The sequence below is a fragment of the Tyto alba genome, unplaced genomic scaffold (genome assembly GCF_018691265.1).
Source record: "Tyto alba isolate M040663 unplaced genomic scaffold, T.alba_DEE_v4.0 Super-Scaffold_14, whole genome shotgun sequence".
NCBI classification, from domain to species: Eukaryota; Metazoa; Chordata; class Aves; order Strigiformes; family Tytonidae; genus Tyto; species Tyto alba.
Genome location: NW_024881276.1, coordinates 51,479,935 through 51,496,869, shown reverse-complemented (window position 1 = coordinate 51,496,869; position 16,935 = coordinate 51,479,935). Strand labels below are relative to the sequence as shown.

General features: G+C 34.3%; 1 protein-coding gene across 1 annotated transcript in view; it reads right to left on the bottom strand.

The window, feature by feature from the left end:
• LOC104356765 (ABI family member 3 binding protein) overlaps window positions 1–16,935 on the bottom strand; it is a 167,546-nt gene that overhangs the window by 95,888 nt on the left and 54,723 nt on the right. Inside the window, exons 7-12 of the mRNA XM_042788519.1 lie at window positions 14,557–14,608; window positions 13,403–13,465; window positions 12,235–12,330; window positions 9,519–9,596; window positions 3,781–3,861; window positions 2,345–2,419 (exon numbers count right to left, since the gene is read on the bottom strand). Coding sequence (XP_042644453.1) covers window positions 2,345–2,419; window positions 3,781–3,861; window positions 9,519–9,596; window positions 12,235–12,330; window positions 13,403–13,465; window positions 14,557–14,608 — 445 coding nt within the window. The remainder of the gene's footprint in view (window positions 1–2,344; window positions 2,420–3,780; window positions 3,862–9,518; window positions 9,597–12,234; window positions 12,331–13,402; window positions 13,466–14,556; window positions 14,609–16,935) is intronic.

Genomic DNA, 16,935 nt, shown 5'->3' with positions numbered 1-16,935 from the left:
ATAAAACAAAGTAGATGTCTCCCTCTGGTACAATTGAGATAGAAAAATAAAGAAAAAAGTCTTCAGGGTCATTAGGTCAGAATACAGGTCACAGACACTTAAACTTCAGAAATTAAATTTTGCTGTCTTTGCTGATTTTCTGACAGCAGGTGATCAAGGCATACAGAGGCACAGTGCAGAGAAATCTCCTCTGTACAGCCCCCCACCTCGCTCTCACGGAATATCTTTGACTTCAGCATTGACTTCATGGGGAGCACAGATGCTGCAGCTGACCCAGCGGCTGGGCCCAGCTTCACATAATTAAATCCCACGTTTGCTAAGTGGGACTATCTGGCAGGAATTGATGACATGAGAACAAAACCAGAATAAATACTTGAATGAAACATGTATTTTGCCTCAACTGTTGTTATTATTTTACCTTTAACCACTGAGACAAACATAGGATTAGGTTATTACACTTTGTGTCTCTAATAATTTTCAGTTTTTCAGCCACATTTATATCAAATGCGTTCTTAAATCCTCATACGTCTCTCTCTCTCTCTCCAATGCTGCCTCTAACTGGATTTAAACAAATTTCTTTCACTACAGTGAAAACAAATATGTATCCCTATCCCCGCAAATGTATCTGGAAAAGAGCTGTCAAAAATTGTAGCAAATTAAGAAAAAATTATGAAGATCATTTTCATGTTCTTGAGAATTTAGTTCAAATATGCATTTCAAGAAGTAAGAGCTGTTCCTGGAAATTATTTTAAAATTTGGCAGACTGCATTAAGTAAAAGTATGCCATCTAAATAAACCCGCACTATTATATGATAACTTCTCAGCTAATGCTTAGTGAAATATAAATCCACACTGATTCAAGGTCCTCTTAACTAGTGTAATAGCTGTTTATACAGATAGCAGCAACAAGCAGTTGTCTCGGTAGAACGAGATAATTATGACTAACACAATGACACAGTGTAGAGAACTACAGGCCTGTTATGTAAGCAGAAGTCTTGAGAAGGGGAGACCCAGGACATGGCGTAGAGGACTACAGGCATGGGATGGTAAGAGCTGGGGACCAGGCTCGGCACTGGAGACCCCATGCCATAAACAGCTCAGAGATGGTCAGTTATAAAAACTGCACACCTGGAGCAGGACAAAATTTTCTTCACAGGTAATAACAAGAACACTGAAATAGTATCTAACATAAACAAATGCAACCATATATGGTCAATTCTGGTGTAAGGTGTCTCTTAATGAAAGAAAGAAGAGTAGGAGAAAGAAATCATCAACATGAGCATCATATTCCTCCCAGCACAGGACTCCAGATGCTCATAACTGGAAACATTCCCACTCATTGCCAAAACAAGCATAAAATCACTGAGCTTAGGACCCAGAGGTGTAATGGAAGGGTGAGCAAAACATCAGGAAAAAGGGTAAATATTAAGAAGTTTTTGTGTTACTAATTTAACTGTTACTGCTATTATTGAGGCTTTTTCTGTAAGTACTCTACCTACCCTAATGAACTCTTCTTGAATTAGATAGACTACACTAACAATAAATTCTTGGCTTTATATGTATATACATGTATGGAAATACATATGTCTACACATATATACATAAATGTGTGTATATATATATATATATAAAATATAACTTTAAAAAAAAAAAAAAGGTGCGTTTCCTCTCTGCCCATAAGAATATTTTGACCATAACATTTTGACCCTAACACAGGTAACACTGTTTTGAAAATGTGAGCAGTGCCATACTTTCTCAAATATCAGGCCTTTCCAAAGTATCCTGAAGTTCATCACCAAACAACTAATGAATCCAGAAATAAGCAAACATTTATGAATATTTAAATCACAACATCATCTACAAATTATGGCACTGTTTTAACCAAACATACAAGTATTCGGCAAACTACATGAAAACCCACAGAACTGATGCTGACTGGAACACTACTCCAACTTTGAAATATAGTCTCAGAAGCTTATGGGGTACTTCCAAGAAAATTACAAAACTAAGAGTACAGATTTTAGCAAAGTATAAATTGCCACCATCATTCTATAGATAAAAGTTATCCCATATATCCTCATGAGTTTTTGTTTGCTTGTTTGCTTGTTTTTTAAAATGAAGCATCAATTTGCACACATAATCAAGACAATAAAGCAAAACCAGACTTAGAATGGAAGAAAAAATTCACAAATTTTGTGAAGAAAAAAATTAATGGCTACCATATTTTACATACAGAATGGTATTATTGCAGCTGAAGCATTAAAACCTACCAGTCACAGAAACAACAAAAGATTTAGATATTTTTCCACTGAATTTTACTCAAATTTACAAAGAAAGTAATTACCAAGTTCTGTCAATGGACTTTTTGGAGCATCAGAGATTCTGGATCCAGAAGGAAGTGGCTGTATTTCATTAGAAGCTATGATAAAAGAAATAATCAAGGCTTTACTTGATTATTACAAGACACAGTATGGATCTATATTTTGGCTTATAAATCACTCACTCCTGAAATTAATGATATTTAATAAAAAAGAAAAAAAAAGTTGTTCCAACCTAGAAAAAAACCACATAACTTTGTCACTTTAAGAGGTGTGTGGAATATAAACAAAATCACCTTTTCCCTAATGGTAATATAAATATCCATCAATCACAGGAAATTGATGATGAACATCCATCAGTAACTATGAGCACCTAGTCTTAAATTAAGCAGTGAACCATCTTGATTAAATTTAATATTTTAATATTTAAAAGCATGGCAAAAACCAAGCAAGGTTGATTATGCTAAAAAAAAAAAAAAACTGATTAAAAGTTAGAAAGAAAATTAGATTGACTGATGGTTTGGCTTCAGTAAATTCTGAAAGTCTGCTTGTAACTGTAAATGAAAAAAGACAAAAGAGAGAGAATGACATTAACATGAATCAATAGGATTATGTAAAAATATGTTTACTGAGAAGCATTAGCAGTCCTCTTCATGGGAAGATCTGCATTTCAGTCCTGAAAGTGCTGATGATCTTTTCCTTTATCATACATCATCCTGTAAGTATGCCACCTGTGCTTCAGAAAAATCTAATCAAAGTATATAAAAAAAAAAAAAAAACCAAAAAACAACCTCAAGTTTAGATTTGTGTTCATAATTTTGCCTTGTTTGGAGATTAAAATACAGGCAACAAAATCAACATTGGAGAATTTAGAATTCTGAATGCAAGAAGTAAGTAGATGCTGCTCCAAATCACAAAACTAACAATACTAGTACTTTGGTGAGAAATCTCTCATTCTGAGACATTTATGAAAAAAACAGTAGAGTTCTTTTTTTCCTCCAGGACAAATACAGTTATATGATGTCACAAGCAATATAAAATTTTCCTTTTGCATCTCTATTGATGCTACCTAGATGAACCTGTAATCAGAAGAAAATCAAGGAGGTAATTATTTCAGTTCTGTCACTGAGGTTAACTTTACTGACGGAAATTTTATATGACGTCAATCGTGCAGATCACATAGAGAGAAAGCATTACTTTGAAAAATAAAATGGAATCACCCAGTTAAATCTGTTAGCAATAATCATATATATGTAATAGCCACAGTTCAGCCAGAGCTAGATGCATCCTGCTTTATATTTCACATGTGAATCTCTAGAAACACAAAGGGAACAAGAAATTTATAATTAGGACTTCCTTTGGATCAATACAAAGGGAATGCAGGAAGTAGTAGAGAAATTCTGCTGGAGGTAAAAAAAGCTTTTAATGTACAAAGAATGTAAAAAGCAGCAAAATTAATTACCCAGTATGTTTTGAGTTTGCACCAATTCGGGTTTAGGCGTTGATTTAAATTCCTCAGGTCCATGTTTTTTCTCAGCCTGAGCTAGAAGAAAGAAGCTTTATTTAATTTAGAATCCCTCTGAACTTTTCTTTATCTACTGCCCAAAGCCCACTGCTTTTCTAACCAGCATTTTATGACACCTTATTATGTAGCAGCTCAACTCTATCATGATTAGTATTTATTTTTATTTTCAGATATGAAGTCTATATGTTGTTTTCTATTTATTTTCTTGCAGTTTTACATAAGCAAAGGAAAATATGTCACAAAGAGCAAAGATAAGATCAGAAGCTCACACTGTACTTCCGTTACAGCCTGCCAAATTCACTATGATATACATTATAAACAAGATCCGTTACATCATAAAGTGCATTTATAAATATTTTCCCTGCTATTCTGGATTTTTTAAATCCTTCTAATATAAAATTATCAGGAAAAAAAATAAATATTCATCTGTAATACCTTAGCTCTTTCATTTTGCTAGTAATAATATAATACGCTTTTAACTTTCATTCATTCTTCTAATTCTAAATCTTCAGAGTAAAGCACAGACAGTTTATTAATCAACCATTAAGTGTACCTAAACAGAATTGTTGACCATATTTTAATAAACTAGTGCATAATTATACTCTTCCAGCTGTTTCACATAACATTTGATTCCTATGGTATGTAAGCCAAGATCACTTCTTTCCTCTCCATCTTGCTGGAGGTCCCATAGTGTTTGATCAGTCATACGATACACACAATCCCAGATGACTAAGTGACATATTTTATTGATATGGAACACAGGATGATAAGGTCTCAGGCTTGAATGTGATAAGAGTGTTTATTTCTTCCACAGAGCAAATTGCACAGTATTTAGCACATGATGGTATTTAGAGGAGATCTTTAATATTGGAGATCTTCATCAATATAGCACTAAGTTTTAGTATTCTTTCAGTTTAACATAAGATTATTTTCTTTTTGAGATACAATAAAAGAGAGTTTTCTTTTGTTTTTCCAGAATGCTCTTCATGCTTCTTCCACAATCTGCTGAGCATCCTTCAAGCGAGAACCGATCGTGTAGGTTTATAAGCTTATTTCATTTCCCAAAGAGAACATGGCAGTTTTCAGATTCTAAGAAGTTACACAGATGCTACTACAGTTACAACCATTATACTATTTTCTGTTTTGGTGCATGGTGCTTTTCAGTGCCACAAAAGCTGGAATCTCCACAGACTCTGCCTTATTAGGACCCAATTCAGCTTCTACGAGGTCAGTTACAGTGTTGTTATTGTCATCAGTGGAAGGAGGATTCCATTCTACAGAGATGTTAAAGCAATTTATCTCTATGAAGCCAGTGGGAGAAAACTTACCCATAAGAGACCCAGAAAAAACCATCTAACAAACCTATACCTCAGAAGTATGTCAGAAGTACTTCAAAAGCTAACATTTATTGATGAAATGTAATCACGAAAAATAAACCACCCCCAAAACACCAAAAGCCAATACAGACATTTAAAACTCATTATGATTTGGGGTTTTTTGGAGGTCAGATGGTCTACACTTACATGAAGCATGTCTCTTGTCAGCTAAGTCAGCTGAGCCAGCTGAACAAGAAAAGCCATGCCTAGAATTGGGACAAAAGAAACCAAGCTCTCTTCTGTTTTGCACAAAACATTGTAGGGGTGACATGATACAACAGTAGACATTTTTTTGTTGAAAAAAAAAGATACAGGAAACAAAAAGTTTAGGCTTTAAAAGCTAAATTAGAGAAAAAGAAAGGAATGCCTCTGACTCTTCCAGGGCAGCAGCTAAACAAGGCTTAATGTGCTGGTTCAATGGTAGCTCCAAAGTAAATGGTTAACATGACCAAACAAGGCAAGTTACTCTCCTATCAGCATGGAATCCAGCAAGAATGCCTTTAGGCAACATTTTAAAACTGTTTTTCCTCTAATTTCTCTTGACCCTCTCATTCACGTTCCTCTCTTCCTCTACAACTGGAATTAAAATATTCTGATGGAAGCAATAATCTCACTCCTCACATGCCACATGAGCATAAGGGGAAGCCTTCAGGGGTCTGGAGTACAGGAGGAACAGGACTTGGGAAATATGGCAACAAAGGAGTTATTCCTACTAAACATTAACCCTAGTTCAGATTCACAGGTGGTACTTTTAATTTCAAGCCTATTCTCTATTTCACAAATCTACGTTGATAAATTTCTGGTACAATTCTTTATGTAAAGAAATAGCTTACTCTTTTTTAAAAACTAGTTCTTCCATGTCCTAGACAAATATTTATAACTGTTGGTTAGCTTCAGTTTCCCTGTGAAGTTAATAAAAAGGCTCACACTTCACTCAGCTGAGAGGAAAAAATGTAGAGGTAGTTTGAAGTATATTAGACAGCATTTTAAAGATTGAAGAAAAAAAAAAAAAAAGCATTTGAATTTGTGGTGTTGTGTTAAAAAATAAATTAGTCCTACGTGGAAAATATTGTAACAAGCCTGGCAAAAACAAAGCATGAAACAACCTACTAACCAGTCTTTCCATGGAAGTGCATGCCAAGGGAGGGGAGGCCTGAAATTCAGAAAATGATGGGATGCCTGGCTGACAAATACACCAAAATAAGTTACGGAACCACGTCATATCACAAAACACACCCTCTGAGAAAGACCCAGTGGAATACAAGAGTGGCCTAGCTCAGAGAGCCTTTCAGATAGTCCACTGGCTGAAATACTTCAAGCTCCTTTCTTCCCCTCTTGCAGGACTGATGACACAACAGCTGCTACAGCACACAGCTCCTTTTAAATCAGTGTTCTGTTGTCACTTCTGGCACCAGTCCTTAAACCTTTCACAGCAAATAACTACTATGCCTTACTCAAAGAATCCAATATGATTTTCAAATAAGGAATTCTGAGATATAAATACATGCATCCTATTGCTAAACTCACAGTGTATAGTGTATATATATATATACACACTATATATATACTATATATTACCTTGTCCCTCAAACACAACCTTTGCAAGAGGCCAGCGCTCAGAGCTCTTGATAAAGTTACTTGTGAAAGTCTGGCTCAAATCCTTAAGTATTCAAGTTGGTTTTGTATATGCAAAGGCTAGACAGAAATTACACTTGAGGAACTGATTTTTACTTTCTTTCATTTCTCTGTTCCTTGACACTTTTTTTTTTTTCTCTTTACTTGAAATACTGTAACTACAATGAATACATTCTTTAATGTAAATAGTGCGACACACTCATATGAGACACTGGTGCTGTGATCAACAAAGGATGACTGAAAGGAATGGTCACCACAGAAAAAGATATGGAAGCAAAACCACAGAGGAAGCAAGAAGTGGGAGATGAAAATGATTCTAAATACTGCAGTAAATAAATAATGGCACAATAGCAGTAAGAATATGTTTAGTCGTAACAAATGGTTATGTATCATTTGTCACTAAAAATACACTACTTGCAAATTATTATCATGTATAAAGAAACACACTATCCAACTTCATAGTCATATAATTCTGTGCTATGTCTAGAGATGACGATGGTTATGGTTAGAATTACTGCATGCCAGGTATTACATAATTACAGAACAAAATAAATTTAATTACTGAACACAAAGGAAAGGGAATGGACTGATACCCTCCTTTCCAGGTGATATATAAACTCCGCTGCCAGATTTCACACTGTTTACCTGGTTAACCATTAAATTCCAGCACCAGGAATGATTGCTTGATTAGATGAAATCAAGTCTGAGGACCAGGACTTTGCAGGAGAGCCAATTACATAAATTTATGCATTCAATTCTAACTTTTATAAAATGGCAAAGTTCTACAAAATGTACTTGTAGATTGCTTGTTCTGCAGTTACTTATACATAAATAATTCTGTAAAGTAAGTGTAAAATTTAAGTCCACAAGAGACCTTAAACTAAGAAAAAAAAACAAACAGAAAAGAAACAAATATTCTTTACAGGTTTTTAAAAAGTATCCACCCATTTCCAAATAAAACAAGCTGTTTATTATACATATGCTAAACTTGTAAATCTCAGAGCCACCTCTGACAGTAAAGTCCTGCACAGAAGTATCTTTGTTTTCCTCTTAGTATTTAGGATGACCAGAAAAGAACTATCCATATGAAGGTTTTGCAGAAAGGTACTGACAGTTAAAACCAGAATTTGGCAAATATATATAGAGTGGAAAATAAAATTCTGCAAACATTTTCAGAGAAAAATATGATGCACTGCTTAATCTAAAAGATGGTTGTCAATCATTACTTTATTTTCCCCTATTATTTCATCTTACAGCTTTTTTATTCCCTACATATTCTTTGTGAGGGATTTGTTTCTTTGTTTTAAAGACTGAGTTGGTCTGATGATGTAAAGTATGGTATCTTTGATATACTTAAGGAATAAAATAAACGCAGTCATATTTAAGGGCGGTATCTGTGTTCATTGTGCGATGTCAAAGGAGTAAAGTTCTACATCATTTCAGACAGCCAGAAAATACTTTATAGATGGAATAGAGTAATGCCAGCAAGATCACATATGACTAAACTGAAGCAAATCTTTGCTGTACTTTTTCCTCAAATTCTTTTTTCATTTTAAAGTCTTGCCACTGTTCAAGCTTCCTTTCTCTTTTTCAGCAAAGAAAGGAGCCAACTATTGGCTCTAATGACAGCAGAATCAAGACTTCAGTCTCAGTTATAGGATAAAAGCCAAACTACAGAAAATTACAATAGTTATATGCCTGCTTAAATAAAATCCAAAATGTGGGTTAATAAAGTGTGTGGGAAGTCACTCTTAAATCATTTGGCTCTGAAAAAATTGGTTCTCCCCAATATTTTTGCCCTCAGATTGCAAATGTTGAAACACAGGGCTACACTTGTCACACAACTTGATAAAGTAGTCTATGTTACACTAACTTGTTTCTTAAGCAAATGGAGGCAGTAAATCTTGTGAGTTTTAAAATTTCCCGTCATGTTTTTGAACAGTTTAAGAAATCAGAATCTGAGTACGCCATTTTAAATAAGTCATATTTTTTCAGCCACAAGTAGATGATAAAAAACTTCAGTCTTCCAAATGTACAAATTAACATACATTTCATAGACATATAACCTTGAATATGAGTCTAGGATCAGATTTTATATTCCTTTCCCATGTATGTGAACAGCTCTCATTTATTTTAATAGGACCAGTAAGTCTGTAGAGAGAGTGTGGTCAAGATTAAAGTGTTCAAAACTGAACTTTAATGGAACATCATGCTATCATCCTCTGCACCTCTGAAAGACAGCTTGTTACTGTGACTGTTCCATCTTAATCTCATACATGTGTTTTTCACAATAATGCTCTTATTCCTAATTTTCTTCTTCATCTATGTAATGAAAGTCAGAAGTTCAAGGTACATAACAAGGAAGTTCTTGTTTTGCCATTTTTAACAATTTCAAGGTATCCAGCAACCCACAAAGATACAGTTCTAATTCTAAGCGTTTTTATAAACTTAACAATTGTAGCATCTGAAGCTTTCCTCCAAAACTACATTCAGATTTTTATCCACATCTACCACTCATGGCTACTAAAATTAGCTACGTTATCTTCCTGTTTTCCAACAACTGCCTTTAACTGCAGATTAAGCAACACAAAGATGGATTTAATTTTAATACATATATTTGGCAAAGATATTCCACAGAGTTTCTAAAAATAGAATTTTCATTACCTGGCAGGGACTGTGGGGTGATTTCTTGAACTTCTGGTGTTTTGGATTCAGCAGGCCATACTCGAGTTTCATTCTTAGCTAAAGGGACAAATACATTACAGAGTGATTGCAAAGTTGTATCTGCTCTGTTCTACTACAGATCTATTCCTGTCCCTCTTTGGTTTGCCAAATTAAATCGACATGGATAAATGTGGAAAACTGAATAACTTTAGGAATCAATGAACTTCCGCTGCACAATCAGTAGAAGCATGTATCTAGTTACATTAAACACATGAATTTTTGGTATTGTTTTTTTCATTAAAAGATTCCTTAAAAATAAAATTTACAGCAAGGAATTTAATGTCTTATAAATCATTACTTTCACAGTGCAAAATAGTCCTCAGTGTTTTTCATCTGTCTAGCATTTGAGCATCAACAGCAAAAACGGTTTAAAAATTCAAAGATGCAATACAGTTCTAAGCATTAGACAAGAACAGTCTAATAAATTTTTGAATACAATGAAACTATGACCCTAATCATGTCCTTATTTTGATTTACATTACTTCTAACAATTGCAGTGGTATGACAATAGCTTTCTATTTCAACAGATATAAAGATTTTCCAGCAGCAGATATAGGGAAAATTAATTAATTTTAACTTGAATAATACATCTGTTGGATTTTTTCCACTGAAAACTAAGGCAATATATTTTGTGGTGGTTTTTTTTGTTTGGTTGGTTGGTTTTGTTGTTTGTTTGTTTTTTTTTTTTTTTTTCTGGACTACTACTCTTTAAAAAAAAAAAAAACCTAGTAAGTTTTTGACTAAGTAAACAGAAAAAAAGTACTTTGAGAATACCATAAATATGATACTGTCTGATGCATTATTTTGACTTTTTATAATAATATAGAATTAGAATAGTTGCTATCTGTCAGCAAATCATAATCAGTCATAACTTCACACACAGCATAAGTCTTACTGCATTATATTGTAGATGTACATCATTCTCAGGAATCAGTGAAGGATACCTGCATAGATTTTGACCATGTGTCTTTTTGTCAAATATTTTATGCATTTAAATTATTTCTCAGAGTATTCTTGCTTTCTAAGCAATAACTCTTCCCTGTTTTACACTCCTGTGAAATCCAGTATTCCCTTGTGTGTACACCCATGTACTTCATGTGCTCTGGTAAGGAACACATAGTAAACAGAACAGAACAAAACATCACTTGTCTGCCCTGGCAACTTTCACAAAGGTGTTTGTGTAATCTACCAGAAGAGTGGCTCCAAACTGGCATCACAACAGCTATGTATTTTAGACATATCAGAGCATTTAAATTTGCAAGTCCAAGTTCTACACTCACCCAGCTGAGGAAGTTAGACATCTCTAGGATAACTGAAGCTACCCGTGTCTTTTTTCCTCTTTTTTGCTCATAGTTACATTCTGGTATTTTTACTGTGCACACTACTAAAACTTAGGACCTATCTGAAAACACATTGCTTTCCTGCAAAAAGGCACAATGTTACTGGTGGAAAATGAAAACAAATATAAAAGTTTTAGATACTGTAGTCCAAAACTAATATTGGAGGTATTAAAATATGGTTTACTAAAAGTAAAGGGTATGAAAAACGGATTTGTCAAAATACGGTCTACTGAGTTTTAATGGTACCTTTGTTACCTGCAGGTCATATACATGTTAAATGCAAGCTAGTAACGATAAACACCTTGTTTTCTATATTTGCTGTTCAAAGAAACTATTAGTAATCAAGTTAACAATGTGATTAATTTTATCATCATGATTGAAAACCAGTAATGCTCTGTAATGTAAATACTGAAATTAAGTTTTCCTACTTAGCTTAAATTTTTGTTTTCTCACTGTAAAGCAAGCCAGTCTGAGAATGTGCTGTGGCCAGCAATGGAATGACAGAGTAAATTAAGCAAAGCAGAAATAAGAAAGGAAAAAAAATCTGTTGTTTGGAATTCAAATTAAGTCTTAAGACCAGCCAAGACAAAAGTCATCAGCTCCAGAACTCTACTCAAGGGATCTATGAAAGATGCACTGTGGACATTATTAAAGTATTTAAAGACAGCTGTATTTCCCACAGTTATGCTGTTCATGCATGATATGCTAGTTTACAGATCTTAAACAAAAGCCTCAATTATTCTGTTTCCTGCAGGTTTCAAGCATATTCACAAAAAACACGTGAAACCTATAAAGTAATGTTTTAATTTCTGGCTCCCATTTTTTCATGGATTTAATTATAGATAATAAATACAAATCTCTTCATGAAACTATTTCTCACATATACTCAAGCCAGAACTCATATAATTAAAATTCACTGAAAATCTAGTCTTTCGAATGGACAAACAAACTTCCATTTTTAAATACATATATTGAAAGATATAACCTATGAACAAAATGTTATATTATACAAGAAAACCAAATCAAACACCTAAATTCCATAAACATGACTGGTTTCCCTCCTTTCCTCTATGGATCAAAGCTACCACATGTTCCTCTAAATGGCTGTGAAATACATGAAAAACCTACTCAGATGTTTTAAAACAAGTGAATTTCTACGAATCCTTACAAGTCCAAGCTAATCATTAATTAGACAAATAGAAAAAAAGAAGGAAAAAAAGGAAAAAAAAAGACTTTTCTGCTTGCATACATATCTCACATTGCTATGCTTCTGAGACTGCTCATGAACAGTACAAGCTTAATTTATTTCTGCTTACCCAGTTTTTTCCTGGATGCTTGAGGTATGTCATCAATTGTCAGGAGAGGAGGAAGTTTCTGCTGAGTTTCATTGAGTCCTGGAACAATAAGGTGCACTACAGAGAAAGACGTGTGCCATTAATTCCAGAAGAGATGAAAAATACACAGTCTGCCCTCTGAGATATGTGAGCAACTACTACTGAACCACTGGGAGTTTAGTCTGAGTATCTGGGAAATGAGTTAGTTCTATTCAGTAATTATCACTCCCATTTGGTGTTATCTGCCATTTATACCATTCACTGTGTTACCACCATTTCACAGTTAATCAGAATTTAGAACAATTCAATGCTGGAGCATATAACCCTGGAGTGCTGCAGTATCACAGACACTGGGACATTCTGTCTGGTGGGCCAAGAAGACAACACCAAATGTGGTTAGTAGGTATCTCTTTGATTCACATCAGTATGTTAAAACTCACACAAAGCAAAATTAAGCCAAAGTTATGCAGTTATAGAAAGTATTTCCATATATATAAAGGACTACACACCTTCCTGAATCCCGGAATAAATTGTCACAAGGTGCATGATCCAGTGAGACTTTCCTAACTATTTCAGGCAGACCACACTAAGTAGTTTACCACACTAAGCACTGTAAGATAGACTCCTTCCTATTTTTATGTTCTAAGCCAATACTGTATATTCTTAAAGGTCAAACAAGAACAGAAAGCTTGAAACTGGATGGCTTGAGTAATACAGTTATGCTCCAAGACCTAACTTCAAGCTCTAGTTGCAAGGAAGATTATAATTTACTCTACTATAGCTTAATATATCAATATCAGTACAGGTTTCTGTCTATAGATGGTATGCTATCATACTACCTTAAAAAAATCAAAAAGAACAACCCCTCATCTCAATAAGATCTTTGCCACAGAACTTTACTTGACATATGAAAGAACATCTTGGCTTAAACAGTGACAGTATCTTCTTTTAAATACTATGACAATAAAACTATTCTATTTCCTGTAGGCTACATCATCCTTGAACCATCTATACCACCATAGAATATAACAAATACAGTCTGAACCAGCTGCAAAATAGTTCTTTCTTTCAAGATAATGAAAACAGTATTTACACAGTTCTAATTTTCAGCCAAAGATGAGGAAAAGTAATAGAAATATCTTCTAGTCACCTAGTATTGCTCCTGGCAGAGAAGAACTATCTGAAGTTTTTGACTGCGTCCGATTTTGAATAACTGTGGAGACAACACAGAGATATTAGAAAATAATTTTTTAAAACCCAAAACAAGAAGTAAAACCACACCTGAGACAAGCCTCAGCATTCTGAAAACCTTCCAACTTCATAATTGGAGATGAGGACACCATCCTAATCTTTTCTGTATTTACATTCAGTTTTAAGAGACTGTAAACTGTGTTTTCTCTACATCATCCCTTAGCTGTGCATCTCTCTTTCACCTAGCATGTCAGTTTTATATCCTCAGTGAAAAATTACATTCTATGCTTATGTTAATATAGGGTCATCTCCAGGCCATCTCATTACCCTCCCACTCACAAGTCTTCGAAAAAAGATGTATGTGAAATAAATGCCAATAGAGTCATATTTTCATGTTAATTACCATATTTTGCTTTCACACCACCCTCCAGTGTTTTCCTGTCCCTGAACTGTGGACTACCCTCAAAGACAATTTGCTTGATTTCATTACCTAAAATTATTCACAATACAATTTCCGTTAACAAGTTTTAATCTGCAGTTCATTTTCTGTTAGCTAGCTTTAAGTAGTTAATTTTCAAAGATTACACTACAATACTACCTCTCACTACTAGAGAGCAACAGGCATTTCTAAAGGGCAATATGCTAAGTCTGCTGTGGACATCTCTCTCCACTGAGCAGGGAAAGGAGAAGAAAGGAGTCTGAGTCAGTGACTTAACTGAAGATACCCACAAAAAGGTTTGGTAGCATGAAACTTATCCCTACTACTGTCCTTCATGCCTGACTATCAAGTTATGCACAACTGGGAGATCAACATACCTGGACTATCCAGTTGAAAGAAAATGCATACTACCAGAAATCGGAACTGATTAGTATCTACCCAATGACTCAACTAAGTAATTGTTTATAATGCAATGTAATAGCTCATTTTATTAACACATACATAACAGCTTAATAGTATTTGTAATTACAGGTTATGATAGTTTGTAAGGTTTCACCTATTCCAAAATGAGACTTTAATGACATTCACATCCAAGTCAGAATTTTTTTTTAATTTTAATGTTAAATTACTATTGCAGAGCATAAGAATCAATTAAAAAAAAAATACAAATTTACCTTGTTTGATTATTGTGACAGGGACCAACTTCTTATTATCACGCAGTGCAAGCTGAGAGAAGGGTGGGGGGAAAAAAAAAAAAAAAAGCCTTGGTATAACTGCCATAATAGTAATTGAACTTTTTTACTAACAAAAAAAAAAGAGGGCTCTAATCCAGTACCACACCTGCCCCAAGTTAACACTGGATATGGCTCTGGCCCTAGTCACTGAAGGTTACACTATTGCTTCAGTTCCCACAGGCTGGTATAGTAATACTGCATTTTTATTTCTTTTTTTCAGTTTGAGAAGTTTTGCTTCATAAACACACAGTATTTGACAGCTTAGGAATCCCCAATCTTTTTCTCTTTTAAGGATCTCTTGAGCACTCACTGGGGAGTAGTCCAGAAAGCTAAGAAAAGCTGAAATTTGACTACAAAAAAGTATCTGAAACATATGCTATTACAAATTTGGTCACAGGACATAATTATATTCTCAGGAATAGTATACTTAGAACACAGACTATTCCAGAATCAGGTGTACATTTGTAAACTATCAGCACTCTTGAGTGCATAGTCTACTTAAAGTAGACTAACTCAAGAGTCATTTTATTTGGTGAAATTGTTTCCAAAGTATAATTGGCCAGCCACCCATGTTCTTCTCACATTTTTATGCTCAACACATGGACTTTTCGGATGTTCACTTGTCTTTGACCCAGGTTACTTCATGCCTAAGTATGAATCTTTTCCAACATTTTCATACCATGAAAATACGGTACACATGAATGAACTCCACATTTATTAAAAGGAAGAAAATAGATGATCCCAAATATTATAAAGCAGTATTCACTACCACACATGGTTACTAGGAATAACTTCTGAAAGCTTAATTATACACTCAGGTGATGGGAGGAGGTAGACTGTAATGCCAGCAATATACAAATGCTAAGTATATTAAAAGTAGATTTTTTTTTTTCAGTTATATCTGAGTTACAAGAAAGAAACTCACTCAATTACCTCTCTGTGTGAAATGCACACCGCTAAAGTCAGAATCAGTTCATGTTCATTTTGCACTTCATGAAATCTAGTCTACTTCATGTTAAAGAAATCTTGCATGAAAATCCAGCATTTGACGACAAAGCTTTAATTATTTACCTAAGGATAACTATTTTTGCTCTATTCTAAATATTAAAAAAAAGCTTTAAAAACACCCACCAAAGTCTAAGAAGCTGGAAGAAGGCAAATCTCAATAAGATGGCTCTTTCCTCAGGGAAAAGGATGGAGGCTGCTTACTCTCTGAAAGCCATTACTTTCTGCTACCTCATAACAGTTTTGTATTGGCATGAACATGGTTTGAAATTAAGTGGAGGTTTCAATCATTGTCATTAATGAAGGACACAAAATAATCTTTCTTTTTTTACTCTTTCCTCTTTTTCCTTTATAATTAAAAAGGTTTACATTTCTTTTTTGCCTTCTGGTGAAAAAATTGTGTTGCAGATGATGAGCTTTTGAAGTAACCCTGATATTCATGTGACTAACAAGTGGGATGAAATGTATTTATCAGAAGAAGGTGTTCATTTTATTGTATTTCTTATCAGGAGCCCTACAATCAAATAAACAGCTCTCAAGTTGTAGTGAGCATTCATGTAACTCCAGTGTGTTCTTCTTATAAGAGCATCCTTCCTTTGTTGAATGACAGCAAAATGAAAATGTTAAATACATTAGAATACATTCAGAATTTAGTTACTCACTCAGGAACAAATCATTAACATGAAAGCTGTGTTCCACAGCTGCTGTCATTACATTGCTCACCTGCATGAATCTGAAAGTGCTGCACTTGAAATCTATCACTGTGTTGTCAGTCCTCTCTTCTCAGTCTCCATAAAGTGACACCCTTAGATACTTCTATGTCTAGCAAAATTTACCACTTGGACAAACTATTTCAGAAACATCAGCATATCATCTGTAGGAATGGCACTATTAACAGTATTTTCCAGACATAATATAAAGCATATAGGTATTAGGAACAACAGTTATTAAAATGAGTGTGGCATCTCCATGAATGAAGGAACATGACAAATAAGGTATTTCTTAATTTCAGAGGAAAATTAGAGATGTAAGTTATACCATAAGTCAGGCATCTTAATTTCTGACCATATACCTGTGGCATATTGCATAAAGGACTGTAGTTCTCAGACATTCTATCAAGCAACATTAATTTAAAAAACACTTGTTCTTTCTGCTTTTCTTATATGCCAATACTCCAAAAAGCCACAAATAACTGGCATACATCTGAGACTCCTCAGGGAAGCACTGCAGTCAACCTGGATTGAATAAGTTTTGGAAGAGCAGGCATGTTTTCTTCTAGAGTTTAACAAATGATAGAAGCTAGGAGTCCTGCTT